This window comes from Peromyscus maniculatus, chromosome 6, assembly GCF_049852395.1.
Source record: "Peromyscus maniculatus bairdii isolate BWxNUB_F1_BW_parent chromosome 6, HU_Pman_BW_mat_3.1, whole genome shotgun sequence".
NCBI classification, from domain to species: Eukaryota; Metazoa; Chordata; class Mammalia; order Rodentia; family Cricetidae; genus Peromyscus; species Peromyscus maniculatus.
In genome coordinates this window covers 59541331-59564698 of record NC_134857.1, presented here as the reverse complement: position 1 = coordinate 59564698, position 23368 = coordinate 59541331, and the positions used below count along the sequence as shown (strand labels likewise).

At 39.6% G+C, this 23368-nt stretch overlaps 1 protein-coding gene across 11 annotated transcripts in view; it reads left to right on the top strand.

Annotated features, from left to right (window-relative positions):
- Positions 1-23368, top strand: part of Rapgef2 (Rap guanine nucleotide exchange factor 2) — a 240177-nt gene that overhangs the window by 183064 nt on the left and 33745 nt on the right. For all 11 annotated transcript variants that reach the window (XM_006981088.4, XM_015999584.3, XM_015999583.3 and 8 more), the window contains 5 exons: positions 8964-9141; positions 13821-13957; positions 14630-14788; positions 21863-22015; positions 22387-22551. In XM_006981088.4, the coding sequence (XP_006981150.1) occupies positions 8964-9141; positions 13821-13957; positions 14630-14788; positions 21863-22015; positions 22387-22551 (792 nt within the window). The remainder of the gene's footprint in view (positions 1-8963; positions 9142-13820; positions 13958-14629; positions 14789-21862; positions 22016-22386; positions 22552-23368) is intronic.

Below are 23368 nucleotides of genomic sequence, written 5' to 3'. Positions count from 1 at the left end.
TGATTTTATTAATTCTTTCCAGTTAAAGTAGACTGCCTAATTATGATTTTTTTTTAAAAAATCTGTTTCCTAGGATTAATAGTTAAAGTGCATATAGTCAAACAGTTTACAGTTAATAAATGTCCCCTAGGAAACATAAAACCCAAGTTACTTTTAGATTTTTTTATTTTTTAAAATATTTGCAATTTGAATTAACATACCAAATATAAAATCAGCTGAAGTTAAAAAAAAAAAAACTGTTTTTGTTTTTTTTTTTCTAAATACTTCTTCCCTCCATGTCCTAGTTAGAATTAACTTCAACATGACACAGAGTACCAGTTGAGTAATTGTCTCTATCAGGGTGTCTGTGGGCATGTCTGTGAGGGATCGCCTTGGTTCTTCATTGATGGAGGAGGGCTCAGCCCATTGGAGGCTGCTCTGTTCCTAGGGCAGATGGCTCCGGGCTGTACACGAAGGCTAGCTCACTACTGTAGCAGTCTTCTTCCATGGCTTCTGCTTGGAGTTCCTGCTTCAGATCCTGCTCTGACTTCCTTCAGTGGGGGACCATGAACTGAAGGTGTAAGCTAAATCTCTTTCCTCCCCAAGTTGCTGTTGGTCAGAGTGTCTTATCACAGCCTCAAGAGGAAAATAGAAACACCCTTAAATCAGATTAACATCAAATGGTCGGGAAGCAAAAAAATGCTCTCAACGCAAACAAACGTACAGACAAATGGATACCTTAAACTAAAGGCTTGAAAAGCAACCCTCACCCAATAGGATCCTAAGCAAGCAGCTCATGACAAACAAGTGGACCCTGAGCCAAACCAAGGAGGCCCCCCACATTCACCTGTGGAGATAACTCTGTACAGTTTGGGCACAAAGGACCTGTGTTGCTGTATTAGTTCCTGGCTGTAATCTGGATGATTCCTCCCGTGAAAAGATCATTCTTGGGGCTCCAAGTTGAGTACCGTAGCTGCTAACACACAATCAACTCTCACCTAAAAAGGAATAAGAAATCATTTTAGAGCCAAATATGAGTCACCATGGGCCAGGAACACAGATTCAGGTTACCTCAAATTCCATGTGCCAATGTTGTAATAGTTTCATGAAGTTGTATAGTTAACAGAATAAAGAAAATCAAGACTGCTTTTAAATACATTGCTGGTAACATGAGATAGGTGGGTTCCAGAAAAGTGGGGAAATCTTTTCTATAGGTCTACCCCAGCTGGTTTTATGTCTACTTGACAGAAGCTAGAGTCATCTGAGAGGAGAGAACCTCAGTTGAGAAAATGCCTGCATCAGATCGGGTTGTGGGCAGGCAAGCCTGTATGGCATTTACTTTATTAGTGATTAAAGGCGGAAGGGCCCAGCCCATTTTGAGTTGGGACACCCCTGGGCTGGTAGTCCTGGATTCTCTGAGAAAGTAGACTGTGCCTGCCAATAAGCAGTGCTCCTCCATGGCCACTGTGTCAGCTCCTGCTTCCGGGTTCCTGCCCTCCTTGTCCTGACTTCCTTCAGTGATGAACTGTGATATGGAAGTATAAGCAAAATAAGCCCGTTCCTCTGCAAGTTGCTTTCTTTTTCTTTTTCTTTTCATCACAGCAGTAATCGCCCCAACTAGACAAGGCCTCAGATGCATACTTAGCTTTTTGGAAAAGCTATACTATGAACAATACTAGTTGTTGGAAGCCAGTGTTCTGTTTCTCTATTCCAGTGGATTTACCTAACAGGCAGAAAGATGTCAGGTCATCTACAGTGGTGGGTGATAAATGGCTACTAGGGAGCTAAAGGTTGCCTAAGATCATTTGGCTCTGGACTTGCAGCATTGTAACATCTCCATCATCGAAGTTCAGATCTGTTAATCAGCTTTGCACAAGGTTCAGTGGAAGCTGTTCTTTCTAGGAAAGTTTGTTCACAGTAAAATGATCTTATTAAAATCTGTTGAATATGACAAAGCAAAAGTATCTAGATCAAGTTGTTGAATTTTATCCATTTTTTATTTGTTTACTTATTTATTTATCTTCTCTCATATGTTACACCTGACCAGTTTCCCTTCCCTCCTCTCTTCCCTGACCACCCCTGACACACACACACACACACACACACACACACACACACACACACACACACACACACACACACACACACACACACCCCTCCCCTCTCCTCCAGATTCACTCCTCCTCCAGTTCCCTTCAGAAAAGAGCAGGCCTTCCAGGGATGTCACATTGAAATGTTTTTAAATTAACTATATGTTTTGTTTTATGTTTAAAATACATTTTTAAAAATTTATTACATTTGTATGTTTGGGGTGTGTGTGTCCTCGCGCGCGCTTGTGTGTGTGTGTGTGTGTGTGTGTGTGTGTGTGTGTGTTCGTGTGTTCGTGTTCGTTCGTTCGTTCGTTCGTTCGTTCGTTCGTTCGTTCGTTCGTTCGTTCGTTCGTTCGTTCGTTCGTTCGTTCGTTCAGGTGATTGTAGAGAGCAGAGGAAGACACCACATCCCCTGGAACTAGAACTGTAGGAGGCTGTGAGCTGGTTTTTGTTGTTGTTGTTGTTGTTGTTTTGAAGGGAGTGTGGGAACGGAATTCAGGTCCTCTGGAAGAGTAGCAAGTATTTTAACAACTGAGCCACTTTTCTGTTCCCTCAAGAAATATTTTTAAAAGCAAAATAATAGCAATTATTTAGGAATTAAGTGTGTAAATTTATTAGAAGTGACCAAAATCCACATACAAAATCATTTTGGAAACCTCATGCACATTCCATTAACACTGCATTTTATATAATTTTACACAAATGGAATGTTATACTCTCTTTACAAAATACCTTTCTTGGCTCCTTTTGAGTTGTTACATTAGATGACAATAAAAAGTCTCTTTCTTAAAATTAAATATTATTTAGAATCACTTGTATATCCAGGCAATGTTATTTGTCTTTTTTAATTATTAAAAATAAGTGAAAATTACAATATTGTGTACTGGACATATAAATCCTAAATTTAATACATCTTTTTGTTAGAAGATAGCATATTAAACAACAATTTCTCTGTAATTTAGTGGTCTTACAGAGACCTAAGTGATAGATTGTTTTATATTTTAAACAACCCTAAATGTATTTTCAAGATGTTCTGTTAGTGACAAATGCATTTGTAAATTCCTAGGTGTTTGAGGATTTACTCATTTGCAATAAGAAATATAATTTCTGGGGCTGGAGAGGTGACTTGGTGGTTGAGAGCACTGGCTGCTCTTCAGAGGATCCAGGTTTGATTCCCAGCATCCACATCATGACTCACAAGTATCTGTAACTCCAGTCCCAGGGCATCTGATGCCGTCTTCTGGCCTCCATGGGTATACCGGCCATGCACATGATACACAGACACACGTACAGGCAAACCACTCATACACACAAAATAAAATATATAAATTAAAATAAGCCCTTTCTCCCCAAGTTGGGAAAAAAAAGGGGGAAAGAAGTAGTTTCTGCTTCTCTACAGTGACTTTGGAAGTCAGTACTTGACACATTAAGTTTCTCTTTCTATTTAATCATTGTCGGTAATCATTTCAAATGCTAGCAAAGGTGATGAGACAGGATAAACGTCTCTCCCATACATATCTACTGCCCATTCCATAGCTCCCTTTCTCCTGCCCAGGAGAGCTCTGTGGTATTTACATTTTTCTGTTGGGGGTTGGAAAGATGGCTCAGTGATTGAGAGCACCTGATGCTCAATCGTTTGGTAACTGAAGTTCAGACCCCTCTACCTAGGCGGCAAGCTGGGTATCCAATAAACACCTGTGGTTCCAGCTTCAAGTGACCCAATGACCTCTTCTGGCTTCCACGTGTATACATAGAACCTCACATGTATTCATGTATTCACATAGACATATAAGCATACATGCATGCATGCGTGCACGCGCACACACACACACAAAATAGTGTTTTAAATTTCTCATTTGTTCTTTTTTCTTGATTTCATTTAAAAAATGCCAAGTAAATTTGTTGTAAATCTGTTCACAATAACAGAACATTTGATTCATTTTGTTTTAAATAAGCCATACTCTATACTCACCAATCTGATATTATTTTTGAAAATCACTGTTTAAATATTAATGAGCAGGTAAATCTACATTAGGCTAATTACTTAGAAGGATGTAAGCTTTCTTCTTTATTTTTGAACAGATATAATAAGACAACCTTTTAAATATGAATTTAATAGTTTAGAGTAATAGTTTAAAAGCCTGCCTCTTAGGGGTAGTGTAGTTTGGAAGAAATCAGAAAATAGCCTGTATTCTATTTAAATACATATATATTTGCATTATATGTATATTATACTGTGTATTAATATAAAATTTTGTTTACTGTATTATACTTATAAGTATATTATATATTATAAATAAATATCATTTGCATTAAATATATATTATAATTTATATACATAGATATAAATATACATATATATACATTTCTACATATAACACTGACTTGAACTGTTTTGAAGATTATTATTTATTTCAAATGTAAAATTTAATGCTAGATCCATGGTACTTGTTCATGTGGAATTACTGTTTTTATTGCTGAGTGTGGGAGCACAGGACTGTAAATTCCAGCATTCTAGAGGCTGAAGCAGGAGGACCCCAAGTTTGAGACCAGCTAATGATACATAGCAAGAATTTGTACCTAAAATAGGGGAGAGGAACCTTAATAATTTTATATCCATTGTCTTAACTGTCCTGCCAGAATTGAATAATAATAATTTTGTAAGAAAAAGACTTTAGAAGCATATAAAGGAATTAACATTTAACAGAATTTAGACTTAGTTCTTGTTTTCTTTTTTCCTTGTGTAATTGTGCACGTGTAAGTTGTGTGCTAATCTGGGAGAGGTGGAGTCCTGTAAGGACAGGGTGAAAATACATGTCCTGGGGGACCAGCCTGTTGATCATCCTGTGAGTGGCAAGAAGGCAGAGCTCCAGGTGGCAGAGTCTGAAACCAGTGCTCCTAGAGACGTAGTGACTGGTGCTGGCGGAGGTCGAGCCCTGGGCAGAGGCTGTGCATTAAGCAATGGGGAAGCCAGTTTGCACTCAGGAAACTTCCTCGTCATCCTAATTATAGCCCGTTTTTCTAAGAATTCTGAAAAGAGTGGATTTCTGAAAGGTTGCTTAGCCATTCTTCATAAATGTATTATTAGGAGTTCTATACTATTTTAAAATTGTTTTTAGAATAAACAGATAGTTTATTCTAAATAAAAACAACCCTGTAGCCGGGCGGTGGTGGCGCACGCCTTTAATCCCAGCACTCGGGAGGCAGAGGCAGGCGGATCTCTGTGAGTTCGAGGCCAGCCTGGTCTACCAAGTGAGTTCCAGGACAGGTGCAAAGCTACACAGAGAAACCCTGTCTCGAAAAACCGAAAAACAAAACAAAACAAAACAAAAAAAAAAAAAAAAACAACCCTGTAAGTTTCTGAATTATTTAATGTCATTACTTTAAGAATGGATCACACATAGAAATAGTGAACATGGTGAGCTAGAGGCTTCATATTGGAGAGAGAGAGATCCATTCAGGGTTTTCATGCTGGAGAGAGAGATCCATTCAGGGTTTGGGGGGAGGGAGGTGTATCCATCTTCGATAGATGACTGAAGAAACCCCTTTTTTGAGGTCAGCTTTGTCAAGATGAAGCTCAATTTCTCCTCCCCTGTCAGAAACTCATGGAAGTGTATGCAAACTTGATACTTTCTATGAGGTGCAAATGGCCACAGAAGGTCCCAGAAGGAAATGCTGATGCTCTGAGTGAAGAGTAGAAGCATTATGTGGTCCGAATTAGTGGTGGAAACAGCAAACAGGGTTTCCCCATGAAGCGAGCTGTCTTCTACCCATGGCTGAGTGTACCTGCTTTTGAGAGTAAGGGGCATTCTTTTTGTAGAGAACTGGAGAGAGGAAGTCTGTTCAAGATCATTGTGGATTCCTATCTGAGAGTTCTCAACTTGGTTAGTGTGTGTGTGTGTGTGTGTGTGTGTGTGTGTGTGAGAGAGAGAGAGAGAGAGAGAGAGAGAGAGAGAGAGAGAGAGAGAGAGAGAGAGAGAGAGAGAGATTGAGAGAGAGATTGATTGATTGATTGATTGATTGATTGATTGATTGATTGATTCCTGGGCTGGCAGATACTACTGTGCCTTGGCAGTGAGTTCCAAAAGAGCCAGCAGAATCCAAAAGCTTTTCAGTCTCTATAAAGAAGATGGTGTCCTCTACTATGTTGTCAGAAATCCCTTAAACAAAGAAGGTAAGAGGCCCAGGACCAGAACACGCAAGATTCAGCATCTTGATACTCCACATGTTCTGCAACACAAATGGTGACATATTGATCTGAAGAAACAATGCACTCAGAAAAATAAGGAGGCTGCGGAATTTGCTGAAAGAGAGCGAAGGAAGCCAGAGAAAAACTTCAGGAACAGATTGCTAAGAGATACAGGCTGTCCTCGTTGAGAGTTTTTAAGTCTGAGTCCAGCCAAAAGTGTGAATAATAAAGAAATGACCAGACTTTGAAAAGAAAGATGAGGAAGGATTGAGCATGTCGCTCAGCAGCAGACACTCAGTCAGCTTGCTGGGCACATCCCAGTACCTGCAGGGAGCGTGGACCCAAACAACAACAACAGAAAGTGTAAATATATTTCATTGAAATGATAACAATTTCTTCAGTATAAAATATATTTAATATTTTCCACGTGTTACCTGCTTTTAAATTAACACATAACCTTCAGTCACATAAATTATTATTTAAAAGAAAAGCTTTTCGTTTGTCTCCATCCCTTCCCTCATAGTGTCCCTTCACAGAGTGCTGGTACTAAAGATGCTGTTTAGAGAGGCCTGGTGTGTCTCTGGATTAACAAGGTGATGGGTCTTTAGTAATCTTCAGTGGGAAGAGGGAACTGGGGAGAAAACATAATCACAGATTACTAGAGTCTAGGTTTCTGAAGTTGGGGCGGTGGTTAGGCTGGTTGGCTTGTCTTCTGTGGCCACGCCCATGGCATGCAGCAGCATCCCCAGCTCTTCTGTTTCCCCATGGGATCCACCGGAGACTTGGTGAATTCCAGCTTTGCATTGTAGTTTTGAGTGTCACAGGACGAATTCCCCTCTGGGGGTGACGGGTAGATTCTTCTCCCTGGAGCAGTTTTACTCACAGTGGTTGGAGGTGTTAAGACCCTTGTTTAGGGAGCTTTGCAGATGTTAGAGTTTATGTTTTCGGTTATTTGCCTGTTAGATTTTTTTTCTTATAATGTACATTAGTTTGGAATCTGTACCCCAAACTGAAAATGAGAGTAAAACTGTTTACTCTAGAGAAATTGTAATAGATGCTTGTGGATTGCTTCAAGATGCAAGATAAGATCTCATGTTCCCTGGTCTGAACCGAGACCTTAGAAAGGAGAAGTTGGAGCCCAGTGGCAAAGCACTTGGCTGCATGTACCAAGGTCCTGAGTTCAATACCCAGAACTGCACAAATAAAAACTCTGCAATTCATTCTTTAGATATTGAGTTAAATGATAAGAAAATAATTAAGACTCTGGAGTTAGAATTCTTAGGTTCTCAGCTCACTTCATGGTTCAGCAGCAGCATGACCTTGATGTTGGGGAAAAGACCTTTATCTGAAGGTTTAGAAAACAGTGAGATATAAAGACTCTCTCTGTGCTTGTTGTAAGGATGAAATGAGATAACATGTATATAGAGCTTAGAGCATTGCCTGGCATTTTAAAATATTCAATGGTAGTCTGTTATTCATTTTTTTTATTTTAGTTTGTATGTATGTATGTATGTATGTATGTATGTATGTATGTATGTATGTATGTGTCTGTCTGTCTGTTTTTTTTGAGACAGGGTTTCTCTGGATAGCCCTGGCCATCCTGGAACTCTTATCTGGAGACCAGGCTAGCCTTGAACTCAGAGATCCACCTGCCTCTGCCTCACCAGTGCTGAGATTAAATTAAGATAAGTATATTAATTATACTTAATATTTAATTTTTTTCCATTGGCCAATTCTGAAATATCTTTATTACCATTGAAAATCATGTGAGCTATGATTTTAAGTTGGTAAACTTTATAATAACATTGTCTTATGAAGTTAATTTTATAAATTGTCTTTCTGAGTTCACTTTTTCAGGTGGAAAAAGGCATTTATGATGTTCAAGGTTGATGTAGTTAATTATATATTTAAATTCATTCTCAGCATGCAGAAACAGTTAGTGAATTCCATGGCTCCACTGTTAAGTAAGACCAATGTGATGCATATACTGGGACAATAAATCATTAAAGACTAGATTGACCTGAAGGATGGGGCAGTTTCTAGTCTTCAGATTAGGCTAAAAACCATCTTGAAATGAGTGATTCTGGTAACTAAGAAAATATTCAGTTACTAGTCCTAACTTGCAGTCACGTTGACAATTTAGCTATGTGTTAATGGAATAGAAGAGTCTATGCTTTTAGATGTAGATGTTTAGCCTTCTGCCCTGTTTAGTGGTTTCAAGTTCAAGTGACCGTTGGAATAATCCAGATCGTTGTAACGTTTGGTGTATGTGATTATCAAGCTACCTTCAGTTTATGGATCTTTCTCCCAAGACCAACACGGGGAAAATAGTTCAGTCATCCTCCAGGCAGTCCTCCTGGAAGTAGGATCACTCAGGATAGCCAATTGTTAAACTCAGCATGTCATTCCTTGTGAAAACAAATACTATTTTCTAACTTCATGTTGTTCTCTGCGTTTCCTATAATAAGTTCTAATTTGGGAGTCAAAAAATATTTTGTGTATAGTTTTAAGAGAAAATACAGCAGCTTATCTTTCAGGGTTTCTCTTTGTTATGCCCAGCTACTTGTTGGATGCTGACTCTCAACTAACTTTAGAAAAACAAATACCACACATTATTATGAGCTGTAATTGTTCTTCTTCTTGGGTGCTCTGTGACTGATTCACTTAAAATAGTTTCTAAAACCTGTTTTTGCATCTGATTTAAGGCCACGGAGAGTGAGGCTGGTGACATGGACCTGAGTGGACTGCCGGAGACGGCAGTTGATTCTGAGGATGACGACGATGAGGAAGACATCGAGAGGGCCTCAGACCCTCTGATGAGCAGGGACATCGTGAGGGACTGCCTGGAGAAGGACCCGATAGACAGGACCGATGATGATATCGGTGAGTGCTTGAGGACTGGACCCTTTAAGCCGGTAGAAATATTGAGAGGTAAATGCTGCTACAATACAGTCCACATCTGAAAGTCTTTTCCAAGTCCGGCATCTCTGAATTCCCTTAGTATAAATAGTGGTCAGAAAAGCTCTTCCTTGGTATTTTTTAAAAAAAAAAGTTTGCTGAAGAGAGTTTTACTCAGCCAGTATCTGCAAATAGTAATGTGAATGGAACTTCTAATAAAACCCATCTATATAATGTTTATCTTATCTTAATTTATGACCCTTCTTAAGTAAGTTAAAAGTCGTCTCAACGTGATATTTCTTTCAGTAATTTTTTTTTTGCGAGCATTATTCCAGGATTAAACATTAGTTAAGTGCTAGCTGACAAAGCAGTCCTGTAAATGATTGGCTTATGTTATGAAAATGCAACTAGGTAGAAGAAAATAGCAAAATAAGTAGCCTATGGGTTGTGGAGTTAAGATTTTCTTTTTTCTATTATTATTAAATGGGAATTGTTTACTTGCTTGTTTTGTTTTGGGCCAGGTTTTCTTGCATGGCCTGAGCTGACATCAAACTCGCTGTCCTGCTACCTCAGCCTCCCAAGTGTAGGAGCCTTAGATAATGTGCTGCTTGGTTTTTTTGTTCACTTGACACAGTCTGGACATATGTGGGAAGAGAAATCGTGACTAGGAAAATTCATCCGTAAGACTGGCCTGTAGACAAGTCTGTGGGGCATTGTATTCATTGATGATTGACGTGGGAGGGCCCAGCCCACAGCAGACAGTGCCACACCTGGGCTGGTGGTCCTGGGTTGTATAAGAAAGATGGCTGAGTAAGCCTTGGGGAGCAAGCCAATTAGCAGCATTCCTCCATGGCTTCTCCTCGGTTCCTGCCTCCAGGTGCTTGTCCTGACTTCCTTGAGTGATGGACCATGACCTAAGAGTTGTAAGATGAAATAACAACCCCCTAACTGAGACAGAAATTGATACCAGGATTGGGATATTTCTCTGACAGACCTGACCATGTTTTGGGGTGGGTTGTGGAAAGAGTTTTGATCATTGGAGTAGAAAAGTCATTGAGTGACCAGAGTTTAAAGAGGTATTATGAGTGATGCCAACTCTGGGCAGATGTTCCTGAGTTGTGTAAGAAAGCAGCACCCTCCATGGCCTCTCTTCAGCTCCTCCTCCAGGTTCCTGCCCTGCTTGGGTTCCTGCCCTGATTTCCTCAGTGACAGACTGCTACCTGAGAGTGTAAGATGAAATACACCCATTCCTTTGTTATAGCCATGTTGTTTTATCACTGTAATAGAAAACCAGAGACAGATTTGTACCAGATGGGATGTTCCTGTGACAGATCTGACCATGTGGTCTTGGGAGAATTGTGGTGGCATTTGAACTTTAGAGTGGAAAAGCCATTGAGTTCTCAGAGTTCAGTAAACTGTTTTGGAGGAACGTGGAAGATAAGCATACTGAGAACAAGCCAGTAAGCACTGTTTCTCCATGGCTTCTGCTTTAGTTCCTGCCTCCAGGTATCTGCCCTGCCTTGGGTTCCTGCCCCAACTTTCCCCAGTGATGACATGTGACCTGAAAGTTGTAAGAAATAAGCCCTTTCTTCCCCAAGTGGTTTCTGGCCATGGTGTCTTGTCATAGTAAGAAAAACCCTACTAAGATATGTACTAATTGAGGCTTTAAGTACACCTTGAAGTTAAAAAAAACATTAGGGGGCTTTATCTCTCCCTTTCCATAGGAACAGGACTTGTTTGCTTAATAATAGTTTTTCATTTAAATGCACATCCAACTCTGGCTCTTTTTGCTTAAAATGCTAGGTGATGACTAAAGTCATTTCCTTCCAGAATTCTAGAATCTGAAACTACCCCTGACAATCCTGGGCAATTTGTTTATTAAGCCAGTACATATTTGAAGAAGAATTCGATGAACTCAAGTCAGTGAGATTGCATATGGGGAGGGGTGAGGCACTTGTTGCCTGTCTTTCAATTAGGCAAACAAACATACTTGTAGAAAAAAAAACGTGGCAGTTCAAACTGTATACATACAGTGGAAAGTGGAAAACCAGCCCCTCAGATAGCATGTGTCTAATTAAAGTCATTGACAGGAACTGCAAACCATTTAGAGATGAAAAGCATGTGCTGGTAATCATTCATTCATTCAGCTCATGTGGCAGGGCACCTTCTAGTTCTTGGCGGCTCAGGGTAAAGAAGGGAGATGCGACCTTGGCCTGCAGCAGCCCAGGGAAGAAGCTGCAGTGTCCAGTGGGGCCGTGGAGAGATGGCAGATTGCATGAGTTCTGTGAGGAGAACAGAGCAGTGGCTGGGCTGACAGAGCCATTGTGTGACCGACTTTTCCTGGGGATATGACCTATGTCTACCCACCCCAGATAGGGAACCCGAGGTTGCACCAAAATCTAACTTGATGAACCTGTGAGTTTCCACTGGGCTTAGTTACAGAAATATTGGTGAGGGGTTACTTCCAGGCGCATGGATGCTCAGCCATATCCTAACATGGGTGAAAAGCCCCCCCTCATGTGGGAGACAACTAATGAAAGCTGCAGCCCTGGAGCTCTCTGCATAACTTGCTGCCTGAGCTGCAGGAAGCTGGGCAGCCCACTCTCCTCCCTCCGTTGGGATGCGGGTCTCCTCCCCCAGCAGCGGTTCACAGCATCCTTAACCCCGGAGAGGGATCCTAGGGAAGCTGAGTTTAGATTTCCTAGACAGGTGAAGTTTGTTTACCTGCTGGGTCTCAGATGCCCTGACTCCCTCCTGGAGGGAGTGTTTCTGTTCAGAAGTAACCTCCATACAAGGAGGCAGAAACTTGGGCCCAGGGGAATGGTGCTCACATGCTTTGGCTTCCCTGGGTCAGACATTTCATTTCTTTCCAATGACCAGAATTAGTTTCCACTCTCTTCTTGTTCTAGGCCAACTTTTAAAAACAAATTCACCTGTTGTAGTTTGTAGTAACAGTCTATGTGTTCAACATCCCATCTTATTCTAGTTTCCACGAGCATTTTAAAACCTATTTAAGTTTTTATATATAATGCATCAATTTGAAGATACCATTTGTAAGCTAACTGATATATCTTCTCTTTTTAATGTGTTAATTTTAGAGTGGTTGTGAGAGAGATTTTAAAAGTATGCACAGTGTGTCTATTGTTCCTAGAAATGTAGGATTGTTTTGTATCTGAAAAGCCTTCTTTCTCAGAATTCCTGGAAAGCAGGAGCTGTCCATTTTTCTACAAATAAAGACAAAGCTGGCTGTCTGTCTGTCTAATGTGTGCATCTCTGCAATGGCTAACCTTTACTGGATAGCATCACTCAGCAGAGAAGTGACAGTTGATGTGGATGCACACGTGAACATTGAAGTTAAAGTAGATGAAATTGATAATATTGTTTAACAACTGCAAAAAGAAAACAATTTCCCTCCAGGTTTCCCAAAGATCACTGGATGTGTGCCCTTGACTCAGTACTTTGAAGAAAACCGAATTTATCATGGTTGGTTTTGTTCTGCAAACCGTGGCTTTGTAGGTACTCAGTTATTGAGTGGCTACGGCTTTTGTGATGTGGGTCCTGGGAACTGAGCTCAGGTCCTTTGCAAGAGTAGCGCACACTCTGAATGCCTGCCTGTCTCTCCGCCCCTCATTTTGGTATTTCAGCTGAATCTGGGAAGTGGTGCACATTTACTACGAGGCCTTTTCTCTTTCTCCCATCTTTATTCTTGCATATGACACAGGCGTTTACCATCCGGTTGTATTTTTTAATGCTAGTCTAGTCTCTGTTCACAAGTTGATTTCATGAAACATTAGTTGAATAGGAATCTTATCAAGAGGCCAATGAGCATAGAAGACAGTCTAAAATCGTTCTAGTAGGGCTGGTGATGTCACTTAGTACTAGAGTACTTGCTCAGTGTGTGCAAGGCCTTAATAAAAAAAGACATAACGCATTAAAAATAACATGTATTAGTAAAAGATATTTTACAGTGTTTCGTTTCTAGTCATATATAAAGTAATACTTAGTTTCCATTATTGTCCAAGCACATATTAAACTCAATGTTTCTGAAAGAGAATTTATTCTCATATTTTTCCTATACCCATTGAACTTTGTAAGAAAATGTGTCAGCTTCCAGAGATAGAATGGGGTAAAATGTGTGGTCAGTAGGATGAAGGGTGATAGCTATAGAACATTCTAGAAAGAGCAGGATATTCAGTGTTGTGCCAGCAGAAGATCATGACTTCTTTGTTCCTCTCTGTGTTTCAAAGCAGAGGGCCACTGCATTTATGATTGTAGTAACTCTTGCCTTTCATCTGATTGGATATGGATTATCTAGTGCAGAATTATTTTATTGGTACTCACAAGCTTAAAAAATTTTTTTATGACCTGGCACAGATATGCCTGACCACTCCTGAAGACAAAACCTATTATTTCTGTAAGATATACTTTGAAATTTCTCAGAAGAGTGTCATATCGGACAGAATCCCTGGATACTACCTGCCTTCTTTACTCTACTGATGACCAGAGCCAACTGTGTATGGAAAGGTTCTGCAGAGGGCTTGATGTAGAGTCTAGTCATAGCATGGCATTACCTAGCCAGGGCAGAAGAAGACCTCCAGTGTGTGCTCTGGGGTATTGTTCTCTGAAGACTTGTTTTTAATACCAATGATGGTTTTGCTTTTCAGAACAACTCCTGGAATTTATGCACCAGCTGCCTGCCTTCGCCAACATGACGATGTCAGTGAGGCGGGAGCTCTGTGCCGTGATGGTCTTCGCAGTGGTGGAAAGAGCTGGAACCATTGTGTTAAACGATGGAGAGGAGGTGAGCAGGTGTTTTGACCCCATAGAAAGCTAAATGATCCATGGCACCAGACAAAACCTTGTTCTTATTTTTCCTTCTAAAACCTCAGCAGTAATGAGTTTGAATAGACGGAAACTGATGGCCACTCATTAAGTCATAGCATTCAAAATCCATTCTTCTGTGTTTCATTGTATCACCATTCCATGAAGTGTTACTAGAGAGTTCGGGTTTATTTTGATGCTGGGGACCAAACTGAGGGCCCTTCACATGCTAGGCGGGTGCTTCATCACTCAGGTCGACTGCCATCCCCGAGATTTTGTGATGTATTCACTTTTTAGTGTTTGCACCATACATCATAAATACACTGCCTTTCATCAGAACAAAATGATGTTTTATTGAGGCTATAATGAACATTTTATCTTCTTTACATTTCCTTTGATGGAGGAAAAATTTTTTCTGGTGTCATTTTAGAGAATATTTAAATTTTTAAATAATTTTACTCCGTGCTGGGCCTAAAAAGTATGTAGATGTTTTACTATGTCTTGTTACTTGTTTGGTATACAGTTAAGATTTTTCAGGTAATTTGTTCCATCTCAAAGATAGAAGACCTGGGAGGCTAGTTTGGGACCGTGCTAGCATTTAAGCCAGCTGATAGCAGTGTTATCTTGTGCTTTGTCTAATTTTCTTGCTCAGCTGGATTCCTGGTCAGTGATTCTCAACGGTTCCGTGGAGGTGACATATCCGGATGGGAAAGCAGAGATACTGTGCATGGGAAACAGTTTTGGGGTGTCACCGACCATGGACAAAGAATACATGAAGGGAGTGATGAGGACGAAGGTGGATGACTGCCAGGTATGAGACGCGTGACGGTATGGATTTGATTCTTAGTAAAAAACAACTCGAGGCCAGGCATACCTCCAGCATTACTCAGGATTGCTTTGGCTTCCTGACTCCTTGTGCTTCCGTATTAATTTTAAGACTGTTTTCTATGTCTGTAATGAATGTCACTGGACTTTCGGTTGGAGCTGCATTGAATCTATAGATATATTACCTTTGGTAGGATGGCCCTTGTCACAGTGCTCATTCTTCCAGTCCAAGAGCAGAGGTCTTTCCATCTTCAGAGTCTTCATTTTATTTCTTTGGTGGTGTAAAGCTTTCGTTAGAGAGATCTTTTATATCCTTGGTTAGGTTTAAAATCTGTCCCGTTTCTCTCTCCCTCTCCCTCTCCCTCTCCCTCTCCCTCTCCCTCTCCCTCTCCCTCTCCCTCTCCCTCTCCCTCTCCCTCTCTCTCTCCCTCTCCCTCTCCCTCTCCCTCTCCCCCCCCTCTGTGTGTGTGTGTGTGTGTGTGTGTTTGTGTGTGTGTGTGTGTGTGTGTGTGTGTGTGTGTGTGTGTGTGTGTGTGTGTTGGGGTTATTTGTTGGTATTTTGGGTTTTCTTGTTTGTTTTGTTGTTTTTTTACCCTGTGAATGAGATTATTTTGGTTTCTTTTTCAGTTAGCTTGTCATTAATATAGGAAGGCCTGATCATGTCTGTATATGAACTTTGTATCCCTACCCTTTTACTGAGAGTGTTCGTTAGTTTCAGTGGTTTTCTAATGAAATCTTTAGGGCCTTTAACATGCAAAGTTGTATCATTGCAGATAGATACTTTTTCCTCTGCTGTTTGTATCCCTTTGATTTGCTTTTCTTGTCTTATTGCTTTAGCTAAGACTTCCAGTACTATATATTAAAAGATCAGAGAAAGTAGGCACCATTGTCTTGTTTGTGATTTTAGTGGAGATGTTTGGCCTTCTAACATTGACTATAATAGCAACTTTTGGTTTGTCATATATAATTTATATTATGTTGAGATTTGTTATTTCCATCCTGAGCTTTAAAAAAATTATTTAGTTTTATTGAAAATAAATTTTTCATACAATACATTCTTATCACAATTTCTCCTTCCCCAACTTCTCCCAGATCCTCCCAACCTCCCTATGCTCCTGATTCCATGCCTTATCTTTCTTTCTCTTTAGAAAACAAAAGGCAAACAAAGCAGAATATGAAGCCGGGGGAAGAGGGGATACAAGTTATACACACAGAGATCCAAACCCCCTAAAAACAAAAATCATAATATACAAGCAAAAGGCCAGTAAGACAACCCCCCCCCAACAAAAAAAAAAAAAAGAAGCCTAAAGTAAGTCTTTTAACATGAAGGCTCTTGTCCAGAGGCTTCTCCATCTATCAAGATGACCATTGGGGTCCTTGAGTCCTTTTATGTCATCTGTAACACTTAGTGATATGTGTATATCAGACTATCCATGGATCTTTAGAGTAATACTGATCTGATCATGGTGAAGGATCTTTTTTACTATGTTCTTAAATTTGGTTTCTAAGTGTTCTCCTGAGAATTTTTTTGTCTCTCTGTGTGGGTTTGGTATCTGGGTAAAAGTTGGATAGAGCCCTCCCTTCCTTTCATGGTCTCTGAACTGGTTTGAGCAGCATAGGTGTTAATTCTTCCTTGAAATCTGGTAGAATTCAGCAATGATTCCATCTGGGCCTGGGCCCTTTTCTTTATTGGATGGGTTTTTGTTTTGTTTACTCTTACATCAATTCTGTTGTTCATTATAGATCTGTTTAAATTACTCATCTCATCTTGACCTAATTTTCATCTATCTTATACATCTAAGAATTAATTTCTTCTTAGATTTTTTCCAATTTTAGTAGAAACTCAGTTTTCAGGCTATAGTTTTGTTTTGTTTTTTTCTAAATTTCCTTAGTATCTATCCTAATAGCTCTTTGACCTCTAATATTATTAATTAGGTCTTCTGTGGCTAAGGATTTGTCTTATCTTTTCAAAGAACCAAATCTGTGGTGTTGATTTTGAGTTTGGTTTTTTGCTTGTTTCTATTTTGTTAATTTCTTCCCAGATCTTAAGTATTTCTTTCTGTCTACTGGTTTTGTGTTTGGCCTGTTACCATTTGTCCAAGGCTCTGTAGTGTGCCGTTTAATTATTTATTTGGGTCTTTTTTCTTAATGCAGACACTTAGAGGTATAAACTCCCTCTCGGAACTGCTTTTGCTTGGGTTGTTTTCCTTTTGTTCATTCTCAGACATTCTTGTTCCACTTCTTGGTGTCTTCAGTTACCCATGTGTCGTTCAATAGTGCGTTGTTTAGTTTCCGTGACATTGTGAATATTCTGGAGTTTCTTGCACTTCTGATCTGTAGTTTTATTCCATTGAGATCAGATAGAACACATGGAGTTATTTCACTTTTCCTATTTGCTAATACTCACTTGATCCTGCAATATATGTTCTGTTTTAGAGAATGTTCATGGACTGCTGTGAGAAGAATATGTATTCTGTAGTGTTGCGTGGACTGTCCTATGCCTGTTAGGTCCATTTGACCCATGATGTCACTTAACTCAGATGTTCGTTTATTTTATGTCTGGATGATTTCTCAATTGATGACACTGTTGTATTAAAAATTTGCCTCTTTTATTTCACTAGGGTTAATCTGTAACTTTTTTTCTGCAAGTAGTATTTGTTTTGTGAAATTAGGACACAAGGTTCTATGAGTTTGTGCTTAAAATTATAATATCCTCTAATGGATTGCTCCCTTAACCGGTAAGAGTGACCTTTGTCTCTTCTACCTAGTTGTGGTTTAAAGTCTATTTTGTCAGGGATGAAAACCGGCTCCTGCTTGTTTTCTAATTCCGTTTGCTTGGAATTAATTTTTCTATGTTTTTACCCATTTAAAATCATTCCCGTCTTTTATGATGAGGTGAGTTTCTTGGAAACAACAAATAGATGACTCCTGCCTTTGAATCCATGCTGCTAGTCTGTGTCTGAAAAGTGTGTGTGTTTGTTATGTCCTGTCATTTGTCGATTGCTTGGCATTCAGTGTTTTCTTATTTTTCTCTCGTCTAAACATTACCGGAGGGCTTCATTCTCCTCTCTGGTCCCAAGGATGTGTTTGACTTTCTCTCATTCTTCTGAAGAATTCTTTAACTATCTTTTGTAGGGCTAGCTTTGTGGCTATGAACTCATTAAAGCCTGATTTTTTTTTTTTGTGGTAAGTTTTCGTTTCTCCGTCAGTTGGCGTTGACAACTTTGGTGGGCAGAGTAGCCTAGATTGACTTTTACAGTTTCTGTTGAGAAACCTGCTGTTACTCTGATGGGCCTGGCTTTCTGTGTGCCACAGTTACTCCTTTTTTTTTTCTGCTATCTATCTATATCTATATCTATATCTATATCTATCTACATTTATATATTCTGAATATTTGGTGAGTTGATAATAACATGGTGAGGGGATGGTTTATTTATTTTTCTTCTCTAGTGTTCTAAATACTTTCTGTATCTGGAGAAACAGTTCTTTGTCTAAGTTAGGAAAAATGTTTTCTATCCTTTTGAAAAGGAATTCATCACCCTCTTTTATACCCAGGACTGTTACATTTGATCTTTTCATGGTGCCTCAAATAACTTGAAAATCCAGTTCAAATGTGTTTTTGTTTATCTTTGTCCTTGTTGGAAATGTACTTACACCTCCACTTTGTCAAGTTTGGAGGTTGGTAGGCCTTGACATAGAGTCTTTGTATTTGACTTTTTATGTTTTTCACTTTCTCGTCTCTAGTAGTTTGGTTTTTCTTTGGTATTTCTATCTCTTTATTAGATTCCTCTTTCATATTGCAGATTGACTCCTTTTTCTAAGTGGGTTCTCTTGAGTTCTGTTAAGAACTTGTTTCCTTTGTGAGGTCATTGAGCTTAAAATTCTAAGTTCTTCTGCTGAGGTTTGTTCTAGTTCGTGTTCACTACAGGCCATTACTGTAGGAGGAGTCAGGTTGCCTGGCTTGTCCACAGTGCTCGTGGTCTCGTGGTTTGATTGAACTTGCGTATCTTGTGAGCTAGCTCACAGCTTTGAATTTATTTATTCTTTATCTCAATCTACTCTATCAAAGTGAGTATTTACATGTTCGGTATGTACTAGTTTGTTACCATTAACAGGGTGACAAGTAGGGTTAGAGCCTGCTGACTGTACAGGCCCCACCAGGACAGCAGGTGGGACCAGAGCCCCCCAGGCGCTGTGCTCACCAGGGGAGTGGGCAGGGTTGGCCTCCTTCCCCTTCACCACCCACCCCACCCAGGTATCCAGTCCTCACCTCAGTGTGTGGCTGTCAGTTAGTAACGAGCAGGGCTAAAGCTATAATTCCTTAATGCAGAACTAAGTAACTAAGGAAAAAGAGAAATGCTTTCAGCTAAGTCCATTCTTTTTAGAATCCAGTTCTATATGTCCATATTAGACATTCAGTTCAATCTATTTTTGTCTTCTTTTTGGATCGTGTTTTAATTTGTTACTGAAGAAATGCCAAATGTCTGTCTAGATACTAAGAATTTCAAATCAGACTTATTCTAATTTCCTTTAATCTTTGGTTTAGATTAATTTTAGTATATTTATCTTCAAAAAGCATTCTCCTTCATACATCTTATTTATTTTAACTTAGACATATGTTTTTGGAACATAAATGGGAAAAATGATTTAATTATGTTTTTCAAAACTAAATTAAAAATTACCATATAAGATTATTTGAAGACAAAACCTTTCTTAATCTTCTGTAGAAATTCAGGAAACATTTTTATTGTATTTTAAAAAGAAATGAAAATGCCTTTTAGATAAGAGAGGATGTATGATCTATTTCAAAAACATACACATACCTACTATGGTCAGGATTGTAGACATGAGGTATTTTTTTGTTTGTTTGTTCTTTACAATCTAGTTTAACTGTCAATATTTCCTGTGGCTTTTGAATTTTTAACTTTTGTTTCTAAATGCTTCATGGAAGAATTAGTGAGCTGGTATAGGAGACATTTGGATCTTCCTACACTGTCTGCTTCCCTAGCCGAACAATGACCGTATAACATAATGAAACACAGAGCACCGTGTTAACGAAAATTAACACCATCTATAACTGGCATTACTCAGAAATAATAATTGGTTACATATTATCCTATTTTTCTCTAAGATTTTAATGTGCATGTATATACTTAGATAAGACAGTGAGCTGTTTGCCTTTTCCTTTGAGGGTGGGCAAGTGTGTATGATTCGGATCATAAACTGGGAAATTTGTAGAGATTACTGTTTCATGATCATGATGTGGCATGACCGCTATCATTAGGATCATTAGTGCAATATTTAGTATTACCATTTTAAAAATTAATGTAGAGTCATGAATCTTAACCCAGAGCACTAGCTGTCTTGTTGTGGAACACTGTGGAACATGGCCAGGCTAGTGTCCTCTTGAACTTGGAGAAGTCCTGCTCAAGACTGGGTCCATCGGTGTTAGACAGCAGGTTGGGAGTGGCTCATAAGGCCCTGCCCCTTCTTGAAGATCCATATGAAAGTACTGTTGCTAGGGAAAGGAAGAACACATTTCCTCCAGTAGTGTAGCAGCTGGTAAGTCACACGTCCTTCTTCTATAGGTCACCCTCTCATTCATACTTCTCTAAGTAGCTCAAATTACACTCAGTATTTTGCTAAACTAGACCTGAGTGGATTACTTTCTTTGGTCAGTTGTTGTTGCCCTGTCTGGGATAAATAGACATTTCCTCGCGTCTCTTCAGGAACACAACACCTCTAAAATATAATAATTTTCAATAATTGGAAATAATTTTCAATAATTGAATATTTTATCTAGTATGCCTGTAAATTTAATGACCACCTCTTCATCTTTATCCTATTAAAAGAGAAACAAAAATTTCCTGCATCCCCTGTGTAAACTAGAGTAAATTAAAATTCTAGAGTAAAGGAAAAATGATGGGTTTTTTGTCTGATGGACTATCTGCTCTTGTCTCCACACAAGCCTTTGGTTCTTTGTGGAGCAAGTGATTTCATAATTTATTTTTAGTCTTAATAAACTCCTAATTGAGCCAGGTATGGCAGCCTGTGGCTTTAATTTCAACCCTCGGTATGCTGAGGAGTTTGAAGCCAACATGCTCTGTAGAGTGAGATCCTGTCTCAAGGAAATTAAAAAAAAAAAAAAAAAAATAGGCGCTGGGGCATTAGCTCGTTGTTGCCACGTGAACATGAGTTTGTCATCCTGTCACCCATGTAAAAAGTTGTGTGTGGCCATGTTGTGCACCTGTAATCCCAGTGTTGAAGGGTGGTTTGGAAACAGGAGAATCCCTGGGACTTTGCTGGCCACCCACCTAGCAGAAAAACTACAAGCTCCAGGTTCATTGAGAGGCTGTTCAGTGGACTAAGGTAGAGGGTGATAGAGGAACACACACGTCCTCCTGGGCTTCCACGGCACACCTGCATACACACGCATAAGCCCTGACCTTTGCATGTGCACAGGCCATGGAGTTACATGAGTAATAACTTGATAACATCCCACTGTTAACTTTTCCTCTTAAGAGCAAGGATTACCTTTAATACAAGTTACAAGTAATAATCTGAAATATAATAAATACATGGCTTCATCTGGGACCTTCTTAAAAGCAGGATGGTTACTAAAACTGTTGTCCGTGTATGTAATTAGCACAGTTACATATTTACTCCAGTATACAATATATATTTGAATGTCTACATCTCTAATTAAATCACTATTTTTACACTCTTTTAACACTTTCAAAAATTATAAAGCCAAATGCTAATTGTTTTATGTTTGTCCTAGGATTGTTTTCCTCTCTGCCAGTGTTTTCTAACTGAAGATGGAAGAGGGCTTTTGAGTTTTTAGAGTTTTAAAAGTAAAACAGAAACTTTAAAAAAATGAACTAAGGAAGAAATACATTAAAAGCAGAGAAGTCTGATTAAGGCTTATTCCTGCATTGATTCAGAAAGTAGGAGAAAGACAGGGGAAATGTCAGTATTAAATAATTAAAACTGAATTATTAGGCAGGTAGCTCTTTTGCAAGCACTTTATCATTAACACAGGACTTACATTTTATTCTAGTTTGTCTGCATTGCCCAGCAAGATTACTGCCGTATTTTGAACCAAGTAGAAAAGAACATGCAGAAAGTCGAGGAAGAAGGAGAGATCGTGATGGTGAAGGAGCACAGAGAACTGGATCGGACCGGAACAAGGAAGGGCCACATCGTCATCAAGGTAGGATAAAGAGACGTTCATTCCAAAGAGGAGAGAGCTTTGCTGATCAGTTTCCTATGACTTTTTTCTTGGTCCTGTTCCCCCCACACACACACACCCCGTCCTTCTTCTAATTGTTTTCAGCTGTCATCCCGAGTCGTGGGTTTCCTTGTGGCACTTGCACACACGTCCATTAATCTTCATCCTCGTCCCTTCCCCTCCCTGCTTCCTTTGCCAACAAGCGTAATACCTACTACTAGTTACTGGTTGATGAATGGCAGCTGATTAGTTTTCTGTCTTGCTGCCTATCTGGTTCTATGTGAAAGGTTTGAAATTGGGGTACCGCATCAACAACCCATTCATATTGGTGACTAGACTTTGATTTGCTGCAGGGTACCTCCGAACGGCTGACCATGCATTTGGTGGAAGAACATTCTGTAGTAGATCCAACGTTCATAGAAGACTTCCTGTTGACATACCGGACTTTCCTTTCCAGCCCGATGGAAGTGGGAAAGAAGTTATTGGAGTGGTTTAATGACCCGAGCCTCAGGGATAAGGTTGGAAAGGCGTTCTATTTTCGTGTCTAAAATGTGCACTGCTAAAAGATAAAATGTGGGACACCAGCTATGTTCAAATTAATTTAATGAAATGCAAGAACCTTTTTTTAAGAAAAAAAAAAAACGATGATAAAATGACGCAGATATCAATTCTTACAGATTTCTAAGCTCTCAGTTTCAGAAATATCTTTTTACTTTAAATGCAAAGCCAGTGTGTCGTTCTCTTGGCAATGCGGTGAGCCATCACCAAGTGTCTGCAGCCACTGGTATGGTGGGCAGTGTATGCCGGGTGGACGTTAGAGGTTTGGTGGGACTGGAGCAGTTCATCCCCTTGTGCTGCCGAAGGCCTTGGGACCCCCGTCTGAACGGACCACCCAGCAGTTTAGGAGCTCTCCCAAGGGCACGCTGGATGATACGCTGTACACAGTAGCGTCGGCTCCTGCCTTTGCCAGCCCTTCCCCACACAGGGCTTTCTAGATGACTACTGTTTTCCTTATCTAGCCTGCCCTTGTACTTCTTAGTTGCTATCTGATTTTGTACTAAGGTATTGGGTTTGTTTTTTTTTACATTTGCTTTTATTTAGACTTCTCTCAAATATGTTTTGAAAATAAAACAATGTAGGAATAAATACCGCCACAGGTTCAAAGATCCATGGCAAAGCCCCATCAGTCAGTACTTAAAACAGACATGTATGTCTTGAGAAGGTCACTGTTTTTGTTATGTGTGTGCATGTTTACGTGTGCCCACGCACGGACAGGTGGAGGCCGGAGGCTAACATTGGCTCGCTTCCTCTGTTACTCTCTACCTTATTTTTTGA